The following is a 23342-nucleotide window of genomic DNA, read 5'->3' as shown; positions in this document are numbered from 1 at the left end:
TATTAATATGATAAGGGGACTAGTGGAAAAAATGGACAACTTGCAAGAACACATGGGTAATCTGAGCAAAAAGATATGGAGACTTTCTTAAAGAATCAAAAGGAAATGCTACAAATCAAAAACATTGTAACAAAGAATAACGTTTGATGGACACATCAAAAGCAATATGCTGAAGAAACAATCAATGAGATTGAAGGATTATCAATAGGAACTTCTAAGAATAAAATGCAAAGTGAAGAAAGAATGAAAAAGACAAAACAATATGCAAGACCTGTGGGACAATTACAAAAGGTGTAATGTATGTATAATGTAAATACTAGAAGAAGAGGGAAAGGAGCAGAAGAAATATTCTAAGTAATAATGACTGCAAATTTTCTAAAACGAATGAAAGAAATAAACCTACAAATGCAGGAATCTCATGGAACACCAATCAAGATAAATATTAAAACACACAAACAAACATATTCCCAGACATATCATAATCAAACTGCAGAAAATCAAGGACAAAGGAAAATCTTGAAGGAAACTAGATGAATAAAACACCTTACCCATAGAGATGCAAGGATAAGAATTACATCAGATTTCTCTTCAAAAAAGAGTGGAATGAAATATTTCAAGTACTGAAAGATAAAGCCCACGAACCTAGAATTCTGCATCCAGAGAAATTATACGTCAAAATTGAAAAAGAAATAAAATCTTTCTTAGACAAAAAACTTTGTCACTGGTAGACGTGCTTAAAAGTTCTTCAGAAATAAGGAAAATGACATAGGTCAAAAACTTGTATCTACATTAAGGAAGAGCATTAGAGAAGGAATAAATGGAGGTAAAATAAAATATATTATTTTTAAATGGAGGTAAAATAAAATATATTATTTTTATTTTTAATTTATCTGATATATAACTGTTCAAAGTAATAAAGTAACAATGCATTTGGTAATTATAGCTTATACATAAGTGAAATGAATGACAACAAGGTTATAAAATATGGGGAGAATGAATTGGAAATGCTGTATTATAAGGTATTTGTACTACCTGCAAAGTGATATAGTGTTATTTGTGTTTTGGGGGGAGTGTTTATTTTTTTAAAAAATTGAGTATAGTTGACACACATTCTTACATTAGTTTCAGGTGTACTTGGATTAGTTGTAAGTGCAAATTGCAAATTCTAGGGCTGCTACTAAAAAAAAGTAAAAGAAGTACAATTGATATGCTAAGAGAGAAATGGAATCATATAAAGTATTTAAGACCAGAGAAGGAAGAAATAGAATGACAAAAAAGAAACAACATAGGCAACACATAGAAAACATTAACAAATATGGTATATATTAATCCAAGTATACCATAATTACTTTATATGTCAGTGGTCTAATTACCCCATTTAAAAGATAGTCTTAACACTAATTTAAAAAGGTATATCTACCCTTATATTTATTGCAGCATTAGTTACAATAGCCAAGATATGGAAGCAACCTAAGTGTCCTTTGATAGATGAATGTATAAAGAAGATGTGGCATATATACAATGGAATATTATGCAGCCACATAAAAGGATGAGATCTTGCCATTTGCAACAACATGCATGGACCTAGAGGGTATTATGCTAAGTGAAATAAGTAAGACAGAGAAAGAAATATACCATATGATTTCACTCATAGGTGAAATCTAAAAAATAACACAAATGGGGGCACCTGGGTGGCTCAGTTGGTTAAGCGTCCAACTCTTGATTTCAGCTCAGGTCATGATCTCATGGTTCATGAGATCGAGCCCCATGCCCGGTTTTGCACTGACAGTGTGAAGCCTGCGTGGGATTTTTCTCTCCCTCTCTCTTGCCCTCCCCTGCTTGCATGTATGTGCTCTTTCTCTCTTTCTAAAATAAATAAACATTAAAAATAATGCAAATGAATAAACAAAAAGCATAATCACACCTATAATTATGGAGAATAAACTGATTGTTGCCAGTGGGAAAGGGGGTGGGCAAAATGAGTGAAAGGGAGTGGGAGATACAGGCTTCCAGTTATGGAATGAGTAAGTCATGAAATAAAAGGCACAGCATAGGGGATATATAGTCAATAATATTGTAATTGCATTATATGGCAACAGACGGTAGCTACACTTGTGGTAAGCATAGGATAAGATATAGAGAAATTAAATCACTATGTGGTACACCTGACACGAATGTAATATTGTGTGTCAACTAAAAAAAAAATAAAGACAGAGTCTTTTAGAGTGGATTTTGTAAAAAGACTCAGATATATGTTGTCTACAGGAAGCCCATTTAAAAAAATTTTTTTTTTCAACGTTTATTTATTTTTGGGACAGAGAGAGACAGAGCATGAACGGGGGAGGGGCAGAGAGAGAGCGAGACACAGAATCGGAAGCAGGCTCCAGGCTCTGAGCCATCAGCCCAGAGCCTGACGCGGGGCTCGAACTCACAGACCGCGAGATCGTGACCTGGCTGAAGTCGGACGCTTAACCGACTGCGCCACCCAGGCGCCCCAGGAAGCCCATTTTAAATATAAAGACAAAGATAGATTAAAAGTAGAGGAATAGAGAAATATATGCCATGTTAACATAATCAAAAGATGACTGGAAGAGATATAATAAAATACATATTTATGACAATAATAAAAGACAAAGATGACTTCAGCGCAATGGAAATTATCAGGGATATATAGGGGCACTATATAATGATAAAGGGGTCAATACTTGAGGAACACACAGAAATCCCTAATATGTATGCATCTAACAACAAAGTATCAAAATATAAGAGGCAAAAACTTATAGAACTGTAGGGAAAAATAGACGAGCCCACTATGATAGGTGGAGATTTCAATCTTTTTCTATTAGTACTTGATAGATCCAACAGGCAGAAAATCAGTAAGGACACAGTTGAACTGAACAGCATCATCAGTCAACTTGATTAATAAATTCTATAAGTATGTTATAAGATACTTTATCCAACAACAGCAGAATGTACATTTTTCTCTAGCTTACACAGAACATTCACCAAGATAAATCCACATTGTCGGTCATAAAACATACCTTAACAAATTTTTACAAGTTTAGAAATAAAAAAGTATGTTCTCAGATCCCCCCAAAAAATCAATAACAGAAAAATAGTTGGAAAACCCCACAACACTTGCCTATTAACACACTTGTACATAACACATAGGCCAAAGAAGTTTCATGAGAAATTTTAAAATATTTCACATTAAATGAAAAAGTATAACATCAAAATTTGTGGGATGCAGCAAAAGCAGCACTGAGGAAAATTTATAATACTGATTTTGTATATTAGAAAAGAAGAAAGATATAAGATTAATAATCTAAGCTTCTACTTCAGAAAACTAGGAAAAAAGCAAATTAAATCCAAAGCAAGCAGAAAAAATGAAGTAATAAAAATTAAAGCAGAAATCAGTGAAATTAAAAATAGGAAATCAATAGATAAGATTAACAAACTAAAAGCTATTTCTTTTAAAAAATAATAAATTTGATAAACTTCTACCCAGTCTAAAAAAAAGGGAAGACACAAATTATTAATATTTGACGTGAAAGAGGGACCATCCCTACTAATTACTGGAATATTTAAAAGATAATAAAATAATATTACGAGGAACTCTGTGACCACAATTTTGATAACGTAGCTGAGATGGACGTATTCCTTGAAAGATGCAATCTACCAAAACTCACACAGGGAGAGAGAGAGATAATCTAAATAAGCCTGTATCTAGTAAATAAATTAAATCAATAATCTTTATTCATTCATCAGTTGATGGACATTTAGGCTCTTTCCATAATTGCACTGGGTGTTGTATGGAAACCAATTTGACAAAAATTTCATATTAAAAAAAATAAAATGAGGACAATAAAAAAAATCTTCTAAAATAGAAAGTACCAGACACAGATGGGTACACTGGTGAATTCTACCAAACATTTTAAAAAGGACATATACCAATTTTCTATAATCTCTTCCAGAAAATAGAAGCAGAAAGAATGTTTCTTAATGCATTCAATAGAGCAATATGATATAGTAGAAAGGACACAAGGCTAGAGTTCTAATCATGGATTTTATTACTTATTAGTATGCACAAATCATTAAACTTCTTTGAGCCTCAGTCTCTTCAATAATAAGGTATGGTTAATAATACTGTTATGGACTAAATTGTATTCCTCCAAAATTCATATATTGAAGTCCTAACCCCCTACCATGTGATTGTACTTGAAGATAAGGCCTTTAGGGAGGTAATTAAGGTTAAATGAGGCATAAATGCCTCCTAATATGCTGACCTCATAAGAAGAAGACAAGACACTGGAGACAACTCTTTCTTCACAAGCACAGAAGAAAGGCCATGTGAGGACATAATGAGAAGGCAGCCATCTACAAGGCAGGAAGAGAGATCTCACCATCCAGAAACTATTAGAAACCACCAGAAATTGGCCCCAGCACCTCGCTCCTGGACTGCTATCTTTCAGAACTGTGTGAAAATAAATGTGTGTTGTTTAAGTCACCCAGTGGTATTTTGTTATGGAGGCTCAAGCGGACTAATAAAAATATCTACCTCTCAGTATTGTGAATAATAATTCAAAGTGGTATTTTGTTATGGAGGCTCAAGCGGACTAATAAAAATATCTACCTCTCAGTATTGTGAATAATAATTCAAAAAAATGATCTTTGAGGACGTTAACAGTTTACATAAATGTTGATTATTTTTATTAATACTCCTTTTCCTACAACTAAGGCATTTAAAACTGTAATAGTTAATAGTTAACTAGGCTATATGTCTGCTACTTATGTACCGTTAACCTTTAGTGTTTCATTTCCAACAGTGTAGTAAATCAAGCTTTGGAATATAGAATAAGACAAAGGGAAAGGACATAGTCCAGTATTTCAGTATAAAGAGCAGATATTCTTTTTTTTAAGTTTTAATTTTGCACTCATATGTGGAATTTAAGAAACAAAACAGATGAACATAGAGGAAGGGAAGCAAAAATAAGATAAAAACAGAGAGGGAGGCAAACCATAAGAGATTATTGAATACAGAGAACAAACAGAGTTGCTGGAGGGGTGTTGGGTGGGGGGACGGGCTCAATGGGTGATGGGCATTGAGGAGGGTGCTTGTTAGGATGAACATTAGGTGTTATATGTAAGTGATGAATCACTAAATTCTATTCCTGAAATCGTTATTACACTATATGTTAACTTGGGTTTAAATTTTTAAAAAGTTAAAAAATAAAGTTTTAATTTTAAGTCCAGTTAGTTAACATACAGTGTTATATTCGTTTCAGGTGTACAGTGTATTAATTCAACACACACACATTTTCCCCCTTTGATTGTTTGATATATTTATTAAATTCCACATATGAGTGAAATCGGATGGTATTTCTGTGTCTCTGGCTGACTATACCACCTCTTTTTTATCTGTTTATCATCCATTGACACTTGGGCTCCTTCCATATCTTGGCTATTGTAAATAATACTGCTAAATACTGCTATAAACATCGTGGTGTATGTATCCTTTTGAGTTAGTGTTCTTGTATTCTTTGGGTAAATACCCAGTAATGCAATTGCTGGATTGTAAGGCAGTTCTATTTTTAACTTTTTGAGGAAACTCCATAGTAATTACCAGACTGGCTGCGCCAGTTTCCATCCTTGTCAACAGAGCACAAGTGCTCCTTTTTTTCCACATCTTCACCAATGTCTATTGTTTCTTGTGTTTTTGGTTTTAGCCATTCTGACAAGTGTAAAGTGACATCTCATTGAAGTTTTGGTTTGCATTTTCCTGATGATAAGTGGTGATGAGCATTTTTCATGTGTCTGTTGGTGACCTGTATGTCTTCTTCAGAGATATGTCTGTTCATGTCTTATGCCTAGTTTTTAATTGGATTATTTGGTTTGGGTGTCGAGTTTTATTTTATTTTTATTTAAAAAAATTTAGTTTATTTATTTATTTTGAGAGAGTGTGAGTGGGAGAAAGGCAGAGAGAGAGGGAGAGAGGGAATCTCAGGCAGACTCCATGCTGTCAACGCAGAGCTGGATGTGGGTCTCGATCTCATGAACCACAAGATCATGACCTGAGCTGAAATCAAGAGTCAGACACTTATCCAACTGAGCCACCCGGAATCCCCTTGGGTGTGGAGTTCTAAAAGTTCTTTATGTATTTTTTTGGTACTAGTCTTTTATTAGATAAGTCATTTGCAAATATCTTCTATTCTGTAGGTTGTGTTTCAGTTTTGTTGATTGTTTACTTGTCTGTGCAGAAGCTTTTTATTTTGATGTAGTCCCAGTAGTATATTTTTGCTTTTGTTTCTCTTGCTTCAGGAGATATCTCTAGTAAGAAGTTTCTATGGCTGATGTTAAAGAGGTTACTTCCTGTGTTCTCCTCTAGGATATTTATGGCTTCAGGCCTCACATGTAGGTCTTTCACCCATTTGGAATTTATTTTTGTGTATGATGTAAGAAAGTGGTCCAATTTCATTCTTTCTATGTTGCTGTCCAGTTTTCCCAGCACCATTTGCTAAAGAGACTGTCTTTTTCCCATTGGATGTTCTTTCCTGATTTGTTAAAGATTAATTGACCTTATAGTTGTGGGTTCATTTCCGGGTTTTCTATTCTGTTCTATTGATCTATGTGTCTATTTTTGTGCTAATACCATAGTGTCTATTTTTTTTTAGTACCATGCTGTCTTGATCACTACAGCTTTGTAATAAAACTTGAAGTCTGTAATTATGATGCCTTCAGCTTTGCTATTCTTTTTCAAGATTGCTTTGGCTCTTTGGGATCGTTTTGATACCATACAGATTTTAGGATCGTTTTTTCTAGTTCTGTGAAAAATGTTGTTGGTACTTTGATAGGGATTGCATTAAATGTGTAGATTGTTTTTTTGGATAGTATACACACTTTAAAAATATTTGTTCTTCCAATTCATGAATATGGAATGTCTTTCCATTTCTTTGTGTTATCTTCAATTTCTTTCATGAGTGTTTTATAGTTTTTTAGAGTATAGGTCTTTCACCTCTTTGGTTAGGCTTATTCCTATTTATCTTTTTTTTTTGATGCAACTGTAAATGGGGCTGTTTTCATAACTTCTCTTTCCACTGCTTCATTATTGTGTATAGAAATGCAACAGATTTCTGTACATTGATTTTGTATCCTAAAAATTTGCTGAATTTGTTTATCAGTTCTAGCAGTTTGTGTGTGTGTGTGTGTGTGTGTGTGTGTGTGTGTAGTCTTTCAGGTTTTCTATATATAGTACCATGTCATCTGTAAATAGTGGAAGTTACTTCTTTACTGATTTGGATTCCTTTTATTTCTTTTTGTTTGATTGCTTGTGGCTAGGACTTCCAGCACTATGTTGAATAAAAGTGGTGACAGTGGACACTTTTGTCTTGTTCCTGACCTTACAGGAAAAGATCTCAGTTTTTCCCCATTAAAGATGATGTTAGCTGTGGATTTTTCATAGATGGCCTTTATTATGTTGAGGTATGTTCCACATAAACTTATTTTTGATGGTTTTTTAATGTTTTTATTTATTTACTTTGAGAGAGAGGGAGAGCGAGAATGTAAGCAGGGGAGAGAGAGAGAGAGAGAGAGAGAGAGAATCCCAAGCAGGCTCCACACTGCCAGTGCAGAGCCCAACATGGGGCTCAATCCCACAAATCGTGAGATCATAACCTAAGCTGAAATCAAGAATCAGACTCTTAACTGACTGAGCCACCCAGGTGCCCCAATGGTTTTTATCATGAAGGGATGTTGAACTTTGTCAAGTGCTTTTTTCTACATCTATTGAAACGATCATATTGTTCTTCTCTTTTCTCTTATTGATGTGATGTACCACATTGATTGATTTGTGAATATTGAATCACAATATTGATTGTGGTTTGTGATATTTTAATGTATTGTTGAATTCAGTTTGTTAGTATTTTACTGAGAATTTTTGCGACTATGTTCAAAAGGGATATTGAGCTGTAGTTCTCTTTTTCAGTGGTGTCTTTATCTGGTTTTTGTATCAGGGTAATGCCAACCTCATAGAATGAATTTGGAAGTTTTCTTACCTTTTTATTTTTATTTTTTGGAACAGTTTGAGAAGAATAAGTATTAACTCTTCTTAAATATTTGGTAGAATTCACCTGTGAAGCCATCTAGTCCTGGACTTTTGTTTGTTGGGAGCTTTTTGATTACTGACTCAATTTCTTTGATGGTTATGGATCTGTTCAAATTTTATATTTCTTCCTATTTCAGTTTTGGTAGTTTATATGTTTTAGGAACTTATCCATTTCTTCTAGCTTGTCCAATTTGTTAACATGTAGTTTTTCATAATACTCTCTTATGATTGTTTATATTTCTGTGGTGTTGGTTGTGATTTCTCCTTTCTGATTTGTGATTTTATTTGAGTCCTTTGTCTTTTTTTCTCACTAAGTCTGGCTAGGATTTTATAAATTTTATTGATTTTTTTCCAAAACCAGCTCCTGGCTTCATTAATCTGTTCTGTTATTGTTGTTGTTTCTGTTTCATTTATTTCTGGTCTAATCTTTATTATTTCCTTCTTTCTGCTGGTTTTAGGTTTTGTTCGTTGTTCTTTTTCTAGCTCCCATTATGTGCATCAATAGATTATTTGAGATTTTTTTGTGTCTTGGGTAGACTTGTATTGCTATAAACTTCCCTCTTAGAACTGCTTTTGCTGCAGCCCAGAAGTTTGGGCTATCATGTTTTCATTTTGATTTGTTTACATGTACTTTTTAATTCCTTCTTTGATTTATTGTTGACCTATTCATTATTTAGTAACATGTTATTTAACCACCGAGTATTTGTGGTCTTTCCAGATTTTTTTTCTTGTGGTTGACTTCTAGTTTCATAGTGTTGTGGTCAGAAAATATGCATGGTATGATTTTGATCTTTTTGAATTTGTTGAGGTTTGCTTTGTGGGCTAATTTGTGTTCTATTCTAGGGAATGTTCCATGTGTACTTGAAAAGAATATGTATTCTGCTGTTTGAATAGGATGGAATGTTCTGAATACATCTCTTAAATCAGTTTTTTCCTGTGTGTCATTTAAAACCATTGTTTCCTTGTTGATGTTCTGTTTAGATGATCTGTACATTGATGTAAGTGAGCTGTTAAAGTACCCTACTATTATTGTATAATTATTGATTAGCTCTTTTACATTTGTTATTAACTATTTACATATATGGGTGCTTCTATGTTGGGTGCATAACTATTTACAATTGTTATATCTTCCTGTTGTATTGTCCCCTTTATAATTATATACTGCCCTTTGTCTCTTGCCACAGTCTTTGTTTGAAAGTCTATTTTGTCCAATATAAGCAACACTACTGTGGCTTTGTTTTTATGTCCATTTTCATGATAGACATTTCCCCACCCTTTAATTTTCAATTATCAGGTGCTTTGGGTCTAAAATGGGTCTCTTGTAGGTAGTATACAGATGGGTCTTCTTTTTTATTTATTCTTTCACCCTATGTCTTTTGATGGGAGCATTTAGTCCATTTACTTTCAAAGTAATTATTGATAAATATGTATTTATTGTCATTTTATTACTTGTTTTTTGCTTGTTCCTGAAGATTTTCTCTGGTCCTCTCTTGCTTTTCTCTCAAAAGATATTCTAAGCTTTGGTTGTGACAATGGAACATACTGGCCTGTGGGATGCCGCTGATTTGAAAGTGTTCTTTGTATGCTACTCTTTAGATCTCAGTTGAGACATGAATTAAAGACTAGAACATATCTCTATATCCTCTCAATTTTGTCTTTCTTCTCTATTTTTTAATGTTTATTTATTTTTGAAAGAGAGAGAGAGAGGGAGGAAGGGAGAGAGAGAGAGAAAGAGTGAGGGAGGAGCAGAGAGAGAGGGAGACACAGAATCTGAAGAAGGCTCCAGGCTCTGAGCTGTCAGCACAGAGCCCAATGCGGGGCTCAATCCCATGAACTGTGAGATCATGACCTGAGTCAAAGTCGGACGCTCAACCGAATGAGCCACCCAGGCACCCCGTCTTTCTTCCCTCTTTAACTCAAAAGTATTTAAGCTACATGCTCTCTGTTTTTTCCTTCAAAGTCATTATCCAGGCACCAAAAACACAGATGGAAATATACAGGTTTAGTCCAAAGCACTAATTTCCATTACCTTAAGCTGCCTCAATGGTTTTTCTTAAAGGGTGGAATTTCTCACAGTTGGTCTCAGGCCCACAGTATATACAATACTTCAGTCAAATTGCGACATATTGGAGTGTGTGCTTGGGAACTATTAGTTCCTCATATATTAAAAGAAGGCTGAATACTTCTTGTACAGGCACTGAAGTAAAGAGGGGAATAGTTTTCAAATTCTTACTTGTCATGGATTTATACTCCAATGTTTAAAGTGTTCTGTTTTACATAATACACAAAGATACACAGTCACGGACTATGTGTGAAACTATAGATTCCAGGAATGTCATTCAAAGTCCTTCACACTCTGGTCCTGGTCTCCCTTTCTATTTTAATCTCCTAATATGATCACTCTTTCAGCTTAGTCCCATAAATAATTACTTGAGTGCTTGTGATACACATATAGGCCACATCTTAGGCCCTGTAGATAAACAGGCCAATCTATCTACAGTCTTTTCTTCAAGAAGCTGAAAAGCTCATTGTCTCAGAGGGGTAAAATCTAAAATGTCTTGCATGGTTAATGGGATTAAGAAGCTTGTTCCATATAAAGTCATGCATGAGGGAGTATGAGCCACCCCTGTTCCATTTTTAGCCACTGTTTTTTTCTTTTTCTTTTTTTTTAAATATATGAAATTTATTGTCAAATTGGTTTCCATACAACACCCAGTACTCATCCCAACAGATGCCCTCCTCAATACCCATCACCCACTCTCCCCTCCCTCCCACCCCCCCATCAGCCCTCAATAGCCAAATTTTGGAAAGAGCCTAAATGTCCATCAACTGATGAATGGATAAAGAAATTGTGGTTTATATGCTAAATGAGCCACTGTTTTTTCTGACAGGCTTAGAAGGCACTAGGGAATATAGAAAAGATCTAGGATATATGAAGTATAAGTCCTAGGTTCTAGCCCTATTGTGTTGATTTTGGGCAAGTCACTTCTTGCAAGATATACAAAGTAATAATATTTTCCTGCTTAACTATAGGGAGGGATTGAACAAACTTCAAAGAATCAGGTATAACCATCAATGAATTTTTCCCTATAGTGAATATTTGTTCCTGAATATGAGGTTTGGCCCTTCCAACAATTTTGAGAGAAGCTTAGGAAGCAGGAAATGTGCTGACATTCCACAATTCCACCTGTGTTTCCCCTTGATGTCCCATTTGGCCCTAAGACATCTGCTGTAACAGATGTGTGTGTATTTCAGTTGATAAAGGGAAAGATGTCTGGGTGAGGGGAGAGGATACTGCTGCTATAGATCAAGATAATTTGAGATAATGGGTATTGGGGTTTCTGCACTTTGCATAGTGCCCTCTTAGAGTGGGCCCCATTCCTCCAAGGATTTACATGGCAAATGGTGGAGATGAGATGTGAAGAAGAAAGAATGAAAAGTCTTTGCTCAAATGGAGGCTTTTCAAAAGGCATTTGGAAAAAAGGATGTTTGGGAGGACAAGATACTCAGAATCTAGTCCCAGTTCTGTCACTGACTTCATGTGGGGACTTGGGAAAGTAATTTCTTAGTTCTGACCCTCAGTTTCTTTATATTAAAAAAGTGGTTGGATTAACTGATTTCCAACGTACGTTCTTACTCTGACCTTCAGCACTTTGGGTCCTCAAAGTTCTTTGGAGAGGGAGCAAATAACAAGACTGTCAGGTATCATAAACAGAAAGTTAAGGAATATAAAATAATAAAAGAGACTAAAAGTCAAAATGGCTGCCCCAAGGAAGCCCGCACCGCGCAGCTAAGAAGGGTTGGGGAACAAGCTTCTGCGGGAAAGGGGGAGGGGGGCTCTCGGAAGAGCCGTGGCCAGAACCATAGGCAGGAGTATTGCTCCCCCACCCCCCAGCGCCGAGCTGCACAGGTTCTAGTTTCAGATACCCCTTGACATAACTTTTGAGCTATCTGGAAAAATACTGGCCAGGAAAAATGATACAATTTTTCCTCATGGTGAATAAACAAGGGCAGACCCGACTTTCTAAATACTATGAACATGTGGAGATTAATAAGCGTACACTTCTGGAAACGGAAGTCATAAGGAGCTGTCTCTCCCGATCCAATGAGCAATGCTCTTTCATTGAATTTAAGGATTTTAAGCTGATATATCGACAGTATGCAACTCTCTTCATTGTGGTTGGAGTTAATGACACTGAGAACGAGATGACAATTTATGAATTCATCCATAACTTTGTGGAAGTTTTAGATGAGTACTTCAGCCGCGTGAGTGAATTAGATATAATGTTTAATTTGGATAAAGTACACATTATTTTGGATGAGATGGTGTTGAATGGCTGCATTGTGGAAACGAATAGGGCAAGAGTTCTTGCCCCTCTACTCATTCTTGATAAAATGTCAGAAAGCTGAATAATGGAAGTCTCTGCCAGGCAACATCAACTTGTGGAAGTGAGAATACCATGGAATACCTCTTTACATCTGTAGCCCAAAAAGTCTGCAAGACTGTACATTTCAAATTGGGGTACCCTTCCAAAGACATTTTATACAGGTGTTTTCCACAGTTCCTAAGTGGAAAACAAACTGTATTTTAAAATATGGTGTGCAGGGGCGCCTGGGTGGCGCAGTCGGTTAAGCGTCCGACTTCAGCCAGGTCACGATCTCGCGGTCCGTCAGTTCGAGCCCCGCGTCAGGCTCTGGGCTGATGGCTCAGAGCCTGGAGCCTGTTTCTGATTCTGTGTCTCCCTCTCTCTCTGCCCCTCCCCCGTTCATGCTCTGTCTCTCTCTGTCCCCCCCCCCCAAAAAATAAATAAACGTTGAAAAAAAATAAATAAAATAAAATATGGTGTACAAAGAAAATTTTTCTCTAAGAGACAAATTTTATTTTCTAACCATAAGCATTTTTTCCCCACCTGTTCAACTTTTGTTGAATTCTGAGGGTATCTTTTTTGTTCTTTGCTTTCCTTTGTATATTTAATTCAGGATAACAGCATGAGAAGAACATGAGACAACTATCAGCTAATAAAGTTCTAAACACAGAGCACTTCGAATGTTTTCTGAATGCTTTTTCCTTAAAATGTCTTAAGTCCAAACTTCACTGAATTGTGTACGTAATAAAAATCGAGAATTAAATTTTATTTGCCAGTTTAAAAATAATAATAATAATAAAAGAAAATAATTTTTCAGTGCAAAAAGAGAAAGTATGAATTGATGCATTATGTTATTAGAATTTTACTTTCCATATTTCCCAGGATAAATATCTTGTCCTATTTTCCCTAGAAGCAATCCAAATTACTGGTAATTGCAATATTTCACCATTCCAATTGAATCTCCTAAACTGCCTCATTCACTCAGAATGAACTTCAGGACATATATTTTTTTTTTCAATAGAAGCCAATGCTTTATTTTTGCTTCAGAAAATATGGTCACCATAACTTTATAACACTCACCTTATCTTTCCTTTCTAAGCTTTTCTCATGTATGTCATTTTTTTCGTTGGTGTAATAACATTCAATGCAATGGAAACTTTCTATAAATGTAATCTGCTTATATCACTTATTACTTACAAATGACATGTGTTTGGGATAAAAATCCATTCTTAAAACTAGACATTTACAGTGGATGCTTGGAATAGACAAAGAGGCCAACTGGGCTTCTCTACTGTAAGGTTCTAGAGATAATTATAGGGCAGAACAATCTGGGGAGTGAGGAGGGAGAGCAGAAGAAACAGAGAGAAGGAGGTTTCAAATATCCTTTATGTATGGCCTCTGCTTATAGGGATTGGGAGCCAGAAGGTTTGAACTTAGGTGAAGTAGTGGGAAGATCATGTCTGCCTGAATTTTTATCTCCAGCCCAAATCTCTCCTGAGTACCAGACTGGAATTTCAAACTGCCTGTTCTATCTCTCAATATGGCACCATGAACTCATTTATCATCCCTTTAAGATCCTTTTCTCCTCCTGGATTCATTGTTCCTATTACTGGCACAACCATTCCCCCACTCCAATCACTAAGACTAATAACTTTATCAATATATCTGATTCTTCTATTGCCTCACTAAATCCAATCAATTGCCACGTATGGATATTCCTCCATAATCTCTCGCATGAGGGAAAAAAAAAACTCCTATGCATACTTACTACTACCACCTTCATTTAAGCCTTCATAACTTCTCATTTCAAATATAATGAATAACATTTTTATCTGATCCATTCCTTCTAAACCTTGCCAACTTCAATCAATAAAAGCCTAGAGCAACCTTTAGCTTAATTTCTTTTCTCACCAGTAGTCCCACCAGTAATGTTAGACCAAGTTTATGGGAAAGTGATATTCTCAATTTTTAGTGGTACATATGCATTTTTTATTGAGAGATATGAAGAAGGAATAGCATAAGTTTTCAAGACTTCCTGAAATGGAGGAAATTTCAGTAGTTTTAAGTGGACTAAGATGCTTGCATAATTACATTTGTGTCTAACTCTGAAGCTTTCTCATTGTATGTTTTATTTCTACTTTGGATGTTAAAATAGACCCGACATCTATAGCTTTCCCCTTGTCCACAGCATGATGATTGATCTTCTTTGCTTCTTTTTGTATACACTTATATCAGCTGAATGTTTTTCTGTTGCTTTTTGCCCTCTAGCCTCATCTGATCCATTTCACAGATGTTGGGAATTCAGGGATTCCCCTTAGGTTTTAGTGTCTCCTCCCTCTTTACCAGCCTTGGCCTCTTACCACAGTCATGTTTCCATCACTCACATGCACTTGGCCACGTGGCAGCTTCGCTGATGGGCTCTACAGCCATCTCCTACAAACATAGGCCAAGAGGTGACATTCAATCTATCCAGAGTACACTTCCATCCTGCCAAAGCTGTAAAACTGTCTAGAATTGTAGTCCCTTCCAGTTATGTGCACTGAGGCACCTGCCAATGACATTAATCAGTTTCCAAATAGTTTCATGGTACATCAGATAGAGCTCAGGTAGCTTGTAGTAAGAAAGTAAGGTCATAGCAGCACTGGGTTGGTTGTTTGGGATCTTGAAACTCTTAAGCCACAAGGTATGAGAAGTCCATTGGGTGTTTCTAGAACCTGTCTCAAAGACTGGAAAATATCCAGGCAGAGGTAAAGGAAAGGTTAGGAGAACACAGATGTCCTAGCTGTGAGGCAAAGGCTGCCTCCTCAGTGGGGGTTGTGGGGTGACCCAGCCAATTAGTGGCCCCAGCCCAGTCACCCCACAGCTGCCATTTAGTCAGTGGGCCTGCTCATTTGGTTCTAGGGGCAGCTCTGGAGGGCTTGCCCAGTGTCTCAGGCATGTATAATGCTTCTACCTAACTAAAACCACATGCAGAAGGATCATGTCATAATTGGCACATAACCAATCAAGAAAAGCTTGAGAGGGTGTCCAGACCTTAACTTGTTTGAGCAAATGTTCAAAAAACATTTCTAAAGGGATATTCCAGAAAAACATACTCAAGGTCTTAAAACAGATGTTCAGTCTCTAGGAGAATTGTGTTGCTTTACAGCCATTATTATTGAATGCTATAAGTAGAACCAAATCACTTCAAGGCTTTTCAGATTTTTCTTATACTTTATTGTGGGCCAGGGGAAGAATGGGCTAGATAAAAGAGGATAATGCTCAGGAGGCAGCATTTTCTTGTGTTTTAGTGCCTCAGCTTCAGAGTTAGGCAGACAAGGGCTTAGACCTCTGACTAGCTGAGTGATTTAATCTCTCAGAGCCACAGTTTCCTCGTTTGTAAAACCTATAATTGCTTACTTGATATGTTTATGAAGAGGACTGAAAGGAAATATCACATATAAAGAGTTTGCATAGTTCATATCATGTATTAAGCACTCAATAAGCACTAGACAATATTATTAACATTACTACTAGAAGTACTTTTACCTTCATTGCTTCTTCTACTACTATCACTACTTTAACTACTACAATAATAACAACAACTACTACTGCTGCTGCTGCTACTACCACCACTATTACTGGTAGTGAGAGCTTTTCCCAAATGAGTTGGGGAGTTGAATACCTCAAGGTAATGATTTCTTAGCTTATGTAGAAGGTAGTAGTGTCAAGGAAGATTGCAGGACTGTAATTATAGCTTGGAATAGGGTAAATACCAGAAGAGTGCAGAAACCTAGAATTTTATTTCTCTTATCTCAGACTCACACTCTTCCACTCTTCATTAGTTTGCTATGTGTATAGCGCAAGCCACTTTATATCTCTAGGTTTCAGTAAGTGCCCTTGAAAATAAAACCCCACTGACACTTATTTGTAACCTACCTGGCCTATACCAGAGACCTAATCTATGAATGGAATATGATATAAACAAACTGGTCCACATGGGGCATGATATCAGCCTCTAAAGTCATACTAAGCTAACTGACTCCTAATCCAGAGACATACTATAACCACTACCAGGATCTTTTTTTTTTTTTAATTTTTTTTCAACGTTTATTTTTATTTTTTTTTGGGATAGAGAGAGACAGAGCATGAACGGGGGAGGGGCATAGAGAGAGGGAGACACAGAATCAGAAACAGGCTCCAGGCTCTGAGCCATCAGCCCAGAGCCCGACGCGGGGCTCGAACTGACGGACCGCGAGATCGTGACCTGGCTGAAGTCGGACGCTCAACCGACTGCGCCACCCAGGCGCCCCACCACTACCAGGATCTTTGTTAACCACTGCCAGTGATATTTTGAGCTCATTGTCAGCTGGAAGCATAGTCTAACTTTCAATATAGCCATTACCTTATTTGTTCACATTTGCCAATGTTTGTTGATCCATAATTACTTTTACAGGAATTTTATTAATTCATCCATCTACATATCCATCCATCCATCCATCCATCCATCCATCCATACAACAAATAATTATTGAGCAACTACAACATGCCAGACATTGTTCTTAGCACTGGGGATATATCAGTGAAGAGGACAGACAAAAGTCCCTGCCATCATGAAGCTTACAGTCTAGCTGCCTGTTCTGGTCAAATGTAATATACTAAGAAACTTCACTGAGGTAAATTCAGTCTAGCTTTTTGAAACAATTATGGTCAATACTTTTCAACTGAACATGTCTTCTGGGAGGCAGGGTTGGGTGGAGAGGGAGGAGATAGTCTTGGATCTAACCTGAGAAAAGGCTCGGAGGGTGGTTTGGGAAAGGGCTTTAATAATAATATGACTATATTTTGATTTATCAGATGAATATGGTTTATGTAAATTATATAGCTGATATATTTTGTATAGCTGATGTATATTGTATACATCACCTTTTGAAATATGATAGAAAGTAATGTGACGTTTAACTGTGTATTTCATAAACTGGCTCTGAAGGCAGCTCCAAAAACAGCATTTCAAAAATATTCTGAGCAATAGCAGCATAATTGTAGTAAGTATATATGTGTGTATATATATATATATATATATATATATATATATATCCCCAAGGGGACTACTTTGAAAAATACAACATGCAGTTGGATGTACAAGTTCTGGTATGTTATTAAAATAAATATTAAGTTGTCAGTTAATTTGTCTAAAAAACAGTGAAGTAAGAAAAACACTTAGATTTTTTTATATGTATTACTATGTTTGGACTTAGAGTCATACAACTCAGTAAGCAGTTATAAAATTTGCTTACTTTCAAAAGTACTGAATCAAGTTTTTCTTTGCACCTAGGTTATTTCAGTTGATTTATTTGTAGCTTTCTGCTTATGGGTATTGAAAAAGTATACTATGATTATTTGGCCATTTCCTATGCTGTGTTACATTTTTAACATGCAAATCAACCTTCTGGTTATATGACAGGTCTGAAGAAATACAGCCTTCTGATTGATGCCAATGTATGATCAATTCCTTGTAATTTAACTGGTATTTATGTTACAGGCAGAATGTTAAATCAGGAATTGTAAACAATTCCTAGGCAATGTGTATAATGTTTGTAAGTCATTCCTAGAAATTGTTCACAATACCTGTAACATATATGCAACCAGCAACATACTTGAAATATATAGGAAACCTTCAAGATGCAAACTGGCCACCTCCGTGCTATCCTTGGATTATAACATTGGCTTTAATAATTCTACTTATTTATCTGTTTGTGTATTTAGATATTAATCATAACTCTAGTAATACTAGAGTTTATTTTCATAGCTTTAATGGGTTCCTGGATTTTTAAGCTATTGGGTGATACAGAACTTTTGACATGCTTATTTTAAGAAGGACTAGGAATAAAAGAAACCAATAAATAATAATAAAAGGAATGTTGTTTTCCAGACACTCTAAGGCCTCATCCAGATTTTCTTATCTTGTTCAGAAGCTCTATCCCAAGATCCCTTGCCTTTTTCCCCAGATCTTTACATTCTATCCAACTAGTTTTTGATACACTAATGCCTTCAAGCTTTCCCAGGCTACTCAAAAGAAATCAAATAACTTTACAAACGTCAATCTGTCTAAACATGAAACTTTTCCTGCCTGTCCCTGAGCACTTCCCTGCTAATGGCCCTTGGTCTACACATGGTGTAATTGTTTAATTCTATATATTTGTTTCCTGCTTAAGTTTATATTATTTTCATATACTATTTTGAAATGATCTACATTTTGGTTTATGTTAGCATTGTCTGCTATGGGTTATGTCTACATAACCACCCCAAATCAATTTGGAGATGAAGAAAAATAAGTTGAATTAGTCCAGCTTTTGAGTGCTAAGGTCATATCAAATCACTGATTAGAATTATTTACCCTCTCTAGCTGGAACGTTTCTAGTCCATCTAGGCAACTAAACAGATTTGGTAAACTTCTGATTGACCAATGGAACTGCAGACCAGCAAGGTGAGGACAGGAAATGAATAGGCAAGATAAGTAGGACTAAGAGGGAAACATCTGAGTGACAGCGCAGGGCCTTCTGACAATTGACCTCAGAATCTAGTATAGGTACAAAGGAATTGGTTGGTATGGTAAGATGCTTCTAAGTAGGATTTGACAGTCATAAATGGGCCTTTTAATCTGTTTAGATGATGACCATCACTCCCATTTACATCCCCACTGTATCCAGCTATGAACCATGAGTTCTAAACCCGATTCAGTCCTATCTCCTCTGTTGAAGCCCTCTGAATTGCTTCCGACCACACTGGTATGTCTTTTCTTTAAACTCCGTTAGCCTTTATTTAAGTTAATATTGCCCCAGGCACTGAATTGCACTTATCTAAATATTTTCTGTGTGATATTTTCATGTATGCTTTGTACTTATGGTGACCATGTTTTCCAAACCAAAAATTAAAGTACATCATTTTAAAATTTAGGTAGACTATTTGAGATTAACAATGCCCTAAAGAACAGATGTTTATTCCTTTCTATGTCACTCACCTATTAAATGTTGGCTGTTATTGATGATACAAAGATAAAAAAGAACATAAGGTGACATCTACTAAGTTGCAAATAAAGGACACTGAAATATTTGGCAGTGTCCAATACAGAGAGGCATTGCATAAATGCCTTATCACTGTGTGTGAGGAATGATGTCATAATCCTGTAAAAGAAAAAAAGTGTGGGAAATGAAGAAGGGCAATAAAAAGTACCAGTAGCAAAAGATGTTATATAAAGATCATATCATATAAGACATCACATAAGGATAGTCTAAAAAGATGGGAACTTATTATCCAGAAAGATAGAAGTGAAAGAGTTTTCACTGAGGTCTGTAAGGATGTGGATTAGGTGAACTTGGATTTGTTTACCAAATTCTAGAATCCTTCACTAGGCTGCCTATATTCTTGTATACCAAAATTTCAAGTATATTTAGGAAAATAAAAAAGGTGGAAATCACATTGAACTTGCTATTTTAAGAGGTGGTGCAGGAAGAGAACATAGCTTAGAAAGGAATTCAGGTTCATTTAAGGCTGGCAGATCAATAAGGGATATTAAACTATTTTTATCCATTAATTTTTAGCTCAATAAGTTAATGAGATAACACATTAATCCATTGCGGAGCAGAAAGCAGCCTTTTGATCTAGAGTCAGACATGCTGACAGCAACAAGAATGGGTAACTTACACTGAGGAGGAGATAAAAGTGGAGAGAATTATTTAAGACTAGTAATATGGAATCAGTTAGCTTAGGGGCTAATTTACCTACATATCTTAATTTCACCTGAGAGTAACATAGCATAGTACAGCAATTCATGCTTATAGTGGCAACCTTGAGTCAGAAGACAAATTTAAATTATATTCCATCTACTTTGTTTATATGGAATTCATGGTTCTTACAAGTAAGGCTCTAAGATACTCATCTTTTTTTTTTTAATATATGAAATTTATTGTCAAATTGGTTTCCATACAACACCCAGTGCTCATCCCAAAAGGTGCCCTCCTCAATACCCATCACCCACCCTCCCCTCCCTCCCAACCCCCATCAACCCTCAGTTTGTTCTCAGTTTTTAAGAGTCTCTTATGCTTTGGCTCTCTCCCACTCTAACCTCTTTTTTTTTTTTCCTTCCCCTCCCCCATGGGTTTCTGTTAAGTTTCTCAGGATCCACATAAGAGTGAAACCATATGGTATCTGTCTTTCTCTGTATGGCTTATTTCACTTAGCATCACACTCTCCAGTTACATCCACGTTGCTACAGAGAGCCATATTTCATTTTTTCTCATTGCCACGTAGTATTCCATTGTGTATATAAACCACAATTTCTTTATCCATTCATCAGTTGATGGACATTTAGGCTCTTTCCATAATTTGGCTATTGTTGAGAGTGCTGCTCTGAACATTGGGGTACAAGTGCCCCTATGCATCAGTACTCCTGTATCCCTTGGGTAAATTCCTAGCAGTGCTACTGCTGGGTCATAGGGTAGGTCTATTTTTAATTTTCTGAGGAACCTCCGCACTGCTTTCCAGAGCGGCTGCACCAATTTGCATTCCCACCAACAGTGCAAGAGGGTTCCCATTTCTCCACATCCTCTCCAGCATCTATAGTCTCCTGATTTGTTCATTTTGGCCACTCTGACTGGTGTGAGGTGATATCTGAGTGTGGTTTTGATTTGTATTTCCCTGATAAGGAGCAACGTTGAACATATTTTCATGTGCCTGTTGGCCATCCGGATGTCTTCTTTAGAGAAGTGTCTATTCATGTTTTCTGCCCATTGCTTCACTGGGTTATTTGTTTTTCGGGTGTGGAGTTTGGTGAGCTCTTTATAGATTTTGGATACTAGCCCTTTGTCCGATATGTCATTTGCAAATATCTTTTCCCATTCTGTTGGTTGCCTTTTAGTTTGGTTGGTTGTTTCCTTTGCTGTGCAGAAGCTTTTTATCTTCATAAGGTCCCAGTAATTCACTTTTGCTTTTAATTCCCTTGCCTTTGGGGATGTGTCGAGTAAGAGATTGCTACGGCTGAGGTCAGAGAGGTCTTTTCCTGCTTTCTCCTCTAAGGTTTTGATGGTTTCCTGTCTCACATTCAGGTCCTTTATCCATTTTGAGTTTATTTTTGTGAATGGTGTGAGAAAGTGGTCTAGTTTCAACCTTCTGCATGTTGCTGTCCAGTTCTCCCAGCACCATTTGTTAAAGAGGCTGTCTTTTTTCCATTGGATGTTCTTTCCTGCTTTGTCAAAGATGAGTTGGCCATACGTTTGTGGGTCTAGTTCTGGGGTTTCCATTCTATTCCATTGGTCTATGTGTCTGTTTTTGTGCCAATACCATGCTGTCTTGATGATGACAGCTTTGTAGTAGAGGCTAAAGTCTGGGATTGTGATGCCTCCTGCTTTGGTCTTCTTCTTCAAAATTCCTTTGGCTATTCGGGGCCTTTTGTGGTTCCATATGAATTTTAGGATTGCTTGTTCTAGTTTTGAGAAGCATGCTGGTGCAATTTTGATTGGGATTGCATTGAATGTGTAGATAGCTTTGGGTAGTATTGACATTTTGACAATATTTATTCTTCCAATCCATGAGCAGGGAATGTCTTTCCATTTCTTTAAATCTTCTTCAATTACCTTCATAAGCTTTCTATAGTTTTCAGCATACAGATATTTTACATCTTTGGTTAGATTTATTCCTAGGTATTTTATGCTTCTTGGTGCAATTGTGAATGGGATCAGGTTCTTTATTTGTCTTTCTGTTGCTTCATTGTTAGTGTATAAGAATGCAACTGATTTCTGTACATTGATTTTGTATCCTGCGACTTTGCTGAATTCATGTATCAGTTCTAGCAGACTTTTGGTGGAGTCTATTGGGTTTTCCATGTATAATATCATGTCATCTGCAAAAAGGGAAAGTTTGACTTCATCTTTGCCAATTTTGATGCCTTTGATTTCCTTTTGTTGTCTGACTGCTGATGCTAGAACTTCCAGCACTATGTTCAACAACAGCGGTGAGAGTGGGCATCCCTGTCGTGTTCCTGATCTCAGGGAAAAAGCTCTCAGTTTTTCCCCGTGGAGGATGATGTTAGCTGTGGGCTTTTCATAAATGGCTTTTATGTTCTTTAAGTATGTTCCTTCTATCCCGACTTTCTCAGGGGTTTTTATTAAGAAAGGGTGCTGGGGGCGCCTGGGTGGCGCAGTCGGTTAAGCATCCGACTTCAGCCAGGTCACGATCTCGTGGTCTGTGAGTTCGAGCCCCGCGTCAGGCTCTGGGCTGATGGCTCAGAGCCTGGAGCCTGTTTCCGATTCTGTGTCTCCCTCTCTCTCTGCTCCTCCCCCGTTCATGCTCTGTCTCTCTCTGTCCCAAAAATAAATAAATGTTGAAAAAAAAACTAAAAAAAAAAAAAAAGAAAGTGTGCTGGATTTTGTCAAAGGCCTTTTCTGCATCGATTGACAGGATCATATGGTTCTTCTCTTTTTTTTTGTTAATGTGATGTATCACGTTGATTGATTTGCAAATGTTGAACCAGCCCTGCATCCCAGGAATGAATCCCACTTGATCATGGTGAATAATTCTTTTTATATGCCGTTGAATTCGATTTGCTAGTATCTTATTGAGAATTTTTGCATCCATATTCGCAGGGATATTGGCCTGTAGTTCTCTTTTTTTATTGGGCCTCTGTCTGGTTTAGGAATCAAAGTAATACTGGCTTCCTAGAATGAGTCTGGAAGTTTTCCTTCCCTTTCTATGTCTTGGAATAGCTTGAGAAAGATAGGTATTATCTCTGCTTTAAACGTCTGGTAGAACCCCCTTGGGAAGCCATCTGGTCCTGGACTCTTATTTGTTGGGAGATTTTTGATAACCGATTCAATTTCTTCGCCTGTTATGGGTCTGTT

The 23342-nt window shown here is 36.6% G+C and overlaps 1 protein-coding gene and 1 long non-coding RNA gene across 3 annotated transcripts in view; both read left to right on the top strand.

Annotated features, from left to right (window-relative positions):
- Nucleotides 1–23342, top strand: part of LOC123594264 — a 117311-nt gene that overhangs the window by 40843 nt on the left and 53126 nt on the right. The gene's annotated exons all lie outside the window — the stretch shown is intronic.
- LOC123594263 (AP-4 complex subunit sigma-1-like) lies at nt 11830–12703 on the top strand. The gene has a single exon (XM_045471025.1). The coding sequence runs from the start codon at nt 12077–12079 to the stop codon at nt 12509–12511; it is 435 nt and encodes a 144-aa protein (XP_045326981.1). The 5' UTR covers nt 11830–12076; the 3' UTR covers nt 12512–12703.

Source organism: Leopardus geoffroyi, chromosome X (genome assembly GCF_018350155.1).
Source record: "Leopardus geoffroyi isolate Oge1 chromosome X, O.geoffroyi_Oge1_pat1.0, whole genome shotgun sequence".
In the NCBI taxonomy this organism is placed as follows: domain Eukaryota; kingdom Metazoa; phylum Chordata; class Mammalia; order Carnivora; family Felidae; genus Leopardus; species Leopardus geoffroyi.
The sequence above is the reverse complement of the archived record's forward strand: the minus strand, read 5'-3'. Positions and strand labels throughout refer to the sequence as shown.

Coding starts and splice junctions, on each gene's coding strand:
- LOC123594263 (XM_045471025.1), top strand. CDS start 12,077: ATGATACAATTTTTCCTCATGGTGAATAAACAAGGGCAGACCCGACTT.